The sequence below is a fragment of the Gekko japonicus genome, unplaced genomic scaffold (genome assembly GCF_001447785.1).
Source record: "Gekko japonicus isolate JY-2015 unplaced genomic scaffold, Gekko_japonicus_V1.1 scaffold6062, whole genome shotgun sequence".
NCBI lineage: Eukaryota > Metazoa > Chordata > Lepidosauria > Squamata > Gekkonidae > Gekko > Gekko japonicus.
Genome location: NW_015173311.1, coordinates 1 through 6262, shown reverse-complemented (window position 1 = coordinate 6262; position 6262 = coordinate 1). Strand labels below are relative to the sequence as shown.

At 46.0% G+C, this 6262-nt stretch overlaps 1 protein-coding gene across 1 annotated transcript; it reads left to right on the top strand.

The window, feature by feature from the left end:
- Positions 1-3886: 3886 nt before the first annotated feature.
- On the top strand, positions 3887-5387 carry LOC107120205 (zinc finger protein 501-like; the record flags this gene model as incomplete). Its single annotated transcript, XM_015422850.1, has 1 exon — positions 3887-5387. A coding segment is annotated over exon 1 (1413 nt), but the record flags the coding sequence as incomplete, so codon positions are not given.
- Positions 5388-6262: the final 875 nt, after the last annotated feature.

Genomic DNA, 6262 nt, shown 5'->3' with positions numbered 1-6262 from the left:
TCTAACTCCCCCACAGTTCCATTATATCGTTCTGGTCCTGCTGGACACATTCCTATCTGTAGGAGGATGACACAGGACACTCTTGAAGAGTCCCTTGGACTGCAAGAAAATCAAATCAGTCAATCCTAAAAGAAATCAACCCTGACTTTTCCCTGGAAGGTCAGATAATGAAACTGAAGCTCAAATACTTTGGCCACCAAATGAGAAGGGAGCACTCACTGGAGAAGACCCTGATGTTGGGAAAGATTGAAGGTCAAAGAAGACGGGGACGGCAAAGGATGAGATGGTTAGACAGTGTCATAGATGCAACGAACATGAAATCGAGCCAACTTCAGAGGACGGCGGAAGACAGGAAGGCCTGGGGTGATCTGGTCCATGGGGTCACGAAGAGTCGGACTCGACTGTGCAACTGAACAACAACAAAGGCAGTGAAGGAATAACATAATCAAACCTAAGCTTTTCCAGCATAATTAAACATATAAAGACAAGCTTCCGGTTACCATTTCCGGGTTCAACAGAGGCCGTCTGTTTCAGCAAGACAAGGTGTTCACAACGTTAGCCAGTCCAGGCAAGAGTCAAATGGGAAGCCATTCAGGGTGCTCTGGGGCTGTTGACAGTGCCATGTCCACTCCATAGTGTGAACGCTATCTAGATTTATAGAGAAAGGGTCTCTGACCAGTCCTAGGTCTTTGAACCAATCCGATACCCAAGAGGTGATGTAACTCCCTATGTTGCTGGGCATGTGACCTGCCAGGATGGACAAGAGCAAGGGGGAGAGAAGCAAAACTCTGCAGCTAGGTCCGGCCCAACCCCCACATACAGGTGTCCATAATTGCAAGTGCTTGGAATGTGTGTTAATTTGGAACACCAGGATGGTTGATACTCCCTGACACCACAGCTGAAAACAATTTAGCTTAACAAGGTCACTGTGCTCTGAGCTATCGGGAAATTCCCGTAGGCCTCTTTGCACCCTGAACCAAAGATTTTACTTAACAGAACAAGGAACCATTTTTCTTTACAGGGAGAAAAGTACTTCTTTCTCCACCTGCTCTATCACATGCATAATCTTATAAACCTCGATCATGTCAACCCTCAGCTGTCATTTCTCCAAGCTAAATAGCCCCAAGACCTTTACCCTTTCTTCATATAGGGAAAGTGTTCCAACCCTTTGATCCGAGTTGCCCTTTTCTGCACTTTTCCCAATGCTAGAATATCCTTTTTGAGGTGTGGTGACCAGAACTGCACACAGTATTCCAAATGAGGTCGCACCATCGCACCACCATTTATACAGGGGCATTATGATACTGGCTGATTTGTTTTCAATTCCCTTCCTAATAATCCCCAGCATAGCGTTGGCCTTTTTTATTGCAGTCACACACTGTCTCGACATTCTCAGTGAGTTATCCACTACAACTCCAAGATCTCTCTCTCGGTCAGTCTCTGCCAGTTCGGACCCCATCAATGTGTATTTATATCCTCGACAGATCCCTTTGAAGTGCCTCACAATCCTCCCTTGTAGAAAAGTAACAGCTACCCCATCATCTCTTTGAGATGAGCCATCCCGAACCAGAGACTTTTCATCTCCTGTCGGCTTCCCCCCAATATTCAGTTTAAAAACTGCTCTGCCACCTTTTTGATTTTAAGCGCCAGCAGCCTGGTTCCTTCTCCGGACAAGTGGAGACCATCCCTTTTGTACAGTTCCCTCTTCTTCCAAAAAGCATTCCAGGGCCTAACAAACTTGAACTCTTCCCCCCTACACCATCGTCCCATCCACGCACTGAGACTCCTGAACTGTGCCTGTCTCTCCAGCCCTGCGCGTGGAATCTCATTACCACTTTTTCCCTTGAATTACATACATAGAGTTAGGGGAAAGGAGGGACACGCAGAGTATAAAAACAGCTCTACGGGAGGGCCCGGCAGGGATAAGGTGTGAGACCAGCGGCTCAGTTTGGGAGGAAAGAAGACCTGATAACAGAAATGTATACCCGTTCATGAGCAGAGCCCGACGGGTGGCCTGGCTTCTTGCAGGGGTGATGATTGATGCTGTTTCTTTATTCCAGGAGTAGACATAGAGGAGACAGCTGGAGAATTCCAGGGGTTCACTTTGGAAAAAGCCATGAGTGAAGAGGCCGAAGGACGCTACGGAGATGGACCACAGAGGCAGGAGGGAAGCCACGCAGGTAAGAGAAGCCCATTCCTTGCCGAGGAGGGGTTTTTGTGTGAAATCCCAGTCCAAGAAGAGGTCAGTCAAAAAGAGAAGGAACAAAGTCCTCCATCCTAATCAGAGAATCCACTCCAGGGAAAATGAAAATGGAAGCGTGGCCTTTGCAAAGACCTTCAGTCAGAGAATGCAAAGCATTTTGCAGGCGCAACGTTCCTTAGGAGAGAAACGGTATGATTGCTTGGAGTGCAGAAAGAGCTTCAGTTGGAAAAGAGCCCTTGCTTTACATCAAAGTAATCATGCAGATGGGGGGGGGGGCATCTAAATGGTCAGAGTCCAAACCAGGTGACTCCGATGCAGGAGGCTTAACGTACTTTTAAAGTGGTAGGTAGGTAGAATTTTATTGCATGAGGCCGAAGTCTGTAATAGTATAATCATAGCGGGCCAAGCAGTAGTAAATATTACAGTAAAAACACAACAAGGTTAAAAACAATATTAATACTGTCAGGATTAGGACATATCGTAGAATTCAACACGTTGAACATCAGGGCGATTTTGCACAGATCTTCTTGGTAGCCAGTGCATACAGCAACATCATGTAGGTGACATTATGCTCATCATCATTGAAGAGGGAGATGATTTTGTCTGCCGCTGAGTGTGAGGCTAACCTGGCTAAAATGGCTGCAAGGCACTTGGCCCTGGGAACCACATAAAGGTCACGAGACAGGACACAATGAAGGAGATCCTGCAATTCCAGGGCTCCACAGATACCTACTCGCTGAGCAACTGGTGTAGGCTGATAACGATATATATACACACAATTACTGTTGATTGTTGTTGGTTCCTTATGTATGTTACGCTGATAATGGCCAGCTACCATGGCGGTTGTCGTTTGTAATCTGAGGGCTGTAAAGGCTTCTCTAAATTTGTGGAAGGTGATGCTGGACAAACAAGAAACTCTGAGAGTCAATTTGGTGTAGTGGCTAGAAGTGTGGAATCTAATCTGGGAGAACCGGTTTTGATTCCTCACTCCTTCACATGTAGCTGCTGGGTGACCTTGGGTAAGTCATGGTTCTCTCAGAGTTGTTCTCTCAAGAGCAGCTCTAAAAGAGCTCTCTCAGTCCCACCTACCTCACAGGGTGCCTGTTGTGAGGAGGGGAAAGGAAAGGAGATTGTAAGTCACCCTGAGACTCCTTTGGGTAGTGAAGGGTGAGGTATAAATCCAATCTCTTCTTCTGTTGTGATCCCATTTGAGCAGTTTAAACCAGGGGGGGAAATCTGTAATTGGTAACAGTTCCCTTATTTAAGGCAGCATCTATATTGAACATCAGATCCCAAGTTTCGAACCCATCTAGAAAGAGGCCCTGGGGGTCAACAGCTATTGGGCAACAGCAGAAAAGCCTATGATAGCTAGCAACCCAAGAGGTTTCTGTCTGGAGCGGGATAAAACACTGCTTAGAAAGGTGACCTCAAGTAAGTAAGGCAGCATGGGCACGGGCCCTAATGAAAGACGAACCAAGTGTCTCTGACATAGGAGGCTTAATGTACGTTTAAAGTGTAAATTATTGTACACTTCAGTGTACATCAGCAAGAATATACTGAAATATTGAGAGGGTAGATGTAAATTTAGTGGCAGATCAGACCTCTTTGTATGGGTTCTAACAGCATAACTCCCTTTATTCCAGCAGGGAAGGATCAGAGGAATGAGGAGGATGAGGAACTGCGTCATCTATCGTCAGATGAAGTCAAGAATGAAGATGTGAGAGGAAACTTCAGGAGTCAAGGCAAACCTAAGAGACAGAGAGGCAGCCACATGGTCAAGAAGAGGGATAAACCCATTCCTTGCCAAGGGGAAAATTTCCATGAAGTAATTCACGTGGTGGAGGAAACATACAAGTGTCTGGAATGTGGAATGAGCTTCCCAGATCAAACCCAGTATAATGTCCATTTACGAGTGCACAGTGGAAACAAGACCCATCAAGGCCTGGAGGGTGGAAAGACCATGATTCACAGAGCAGAGCTCCTTAGACATCTAAGAGCAAATACAGGAGAGAAACCTTATAGCTGCTCAGTCTGTGGCAAGACCTTTTCAGAGAAATCAGACCTTGTTCAACACCAAAGGATTCACTCAGGAGAGAAGCTATTTATCTCCTCAGAGGCTGAAATGCCGGTCTCTGATGGAAGGACGCGTTATGTACACTTCTCAAAGCATAGTCTAATGAAGGCACATAAATGCTTTCAGTGTGGAAAGTACTTCAGATACAGATCACAGCTCTTCGTGCACCAAAGGATCCACACAGGGGAGAAGCCCTTTGAATGCTCAGAGTGCGGAATGAAATTCAGTAGGAGTGACAATCTTCACCAGCATCTAAAAATCCATACAGGTGAGAAGCCTTTTGAATGCTCATACTGTGGAAAGAGATTCAGTCTAAGTGGCTCTCTTCTAGAGCATCAAACAACCCACACAGGGGACAAACCTTTTCAATGCTTGCAGTGTGGAAAGAAATTCAGTCGAAGTGGCACCCTTCAACAGCATCAAAGAATCCACACAGGGGAGAAACCTTTTGAATGCATAGAGTGTAGAAAGCGATTCAGTTCTAGTAGCGATTTTCAAAAGCATATAAGAACCCATACAGGTGAGAAGCCTTTTGCATGCACAGAGTGTGGGAAGAGATTCAGTCAGCATGGCCATCTTCGACAGCATCAAAGAACCCACAAAGGGGAGAAGGCTTTTGAATGCTCAGAATGTGGGAAGAGATTCAGTCGAAGTGGCAATCTTCAACAGCATCAAAGAACCCACACAGGGGAGAAACCTTTTGAATGCTCCGAGTGTGCAAAGAGATTCAGTAGGAAAGACTCTCTTCAGAATCATCTAAGAACCCACACGGGGGAGAAGCCTTTTGAATGCTCAGAATGTGGGAAGAGATTCAGTCAGAGTGGTGCTCTTCAGCAGCATCAAAGAACCCACACAGGGGAGAAGCCCTTTCAATGCTCAGAGTGTGGGAAGAGATTTAGTCTCAGTGGCCATCTTCAACAGCATCAAAAATCCCACACAAAGGAGAAACCTTTTGAATGCTCAGAGTGTAGAAAGAGATTCAATCACAGTTGCGATCTTCAGAATCATCTAAGAACTCACACAGGGGAGAAGCCTTTTGAATGTTCCGAGTGTGGGAAGAGTTTTAGTCACAGTAGCACTCTTCACAAACATCTAAGAACCCACACGGGGGAGAAGCCATTTGAATGCTCAGTTTATACACCACCCTTCACTCGGAGTCTCAGAGCAGCTTACAAACTCCTTTCCCTTCCCCTCCCCACAACAGACACCCTGTGAGGTAGGTGGGGCTGAGAGAGCTCTGACAGAAACTGCTCATTTCAATAACACCTCTGACAGAACTATGGCTTGCCCAAGGTCATCCAGCCAGGTGCAAGTGGAGGAGTGGGGAATCAAACCCGGTTCTCCCAGATTAGAGTCCACGGACTTAACCACTACACCAAACTGGCTCACCAAGCCCAGCATGAGATGGATTGACTCAAATCAAGGTAGCCACGGCCCTCCGTTTGCAAGATCTGAGAATGGCTGCTAACAATAGGCTGTTTTGGAGGACATTAATTCATAAAGTTGCCATCAGTTGTAAGTGACTTGATGGTACTTAATACACACACAAGGGGGAGAAAAGAAGAGTCTGTACTACATACCGCAGAAGATGAAGAGAAGCCTTAACATCTGTCCTGAAACATCCTTCCCGCCCTTTAGAAGAAGAAGAAGAGATTGGATTTATACCCTGCCCTTCACTACCCAAAGGAGTCTCAGAGCGGCTTCCCCACAACAGACACCCCGTGAGGTAGGTGGGGCTGGGAAAGGTCACACCAGCAGCTGCATGTGGAGGAGTGGGGAATCAAACCTGGTTCTCCCAGATTAGCATCTGTGTTCCTAACCACTACACCAAACTGACTGTCAAGTTTGTTTTTGTGTTAAAAATAAAGATGGGCTTGCGCCTGTATTCTTCACTTCAACTGAAAATGTTTTAGTAGTACAGTAAGCTGCCTTGAGCCGCAAGGAAAATAAAATAAATCATCTATATATCTAATAGCGAAAGGTGC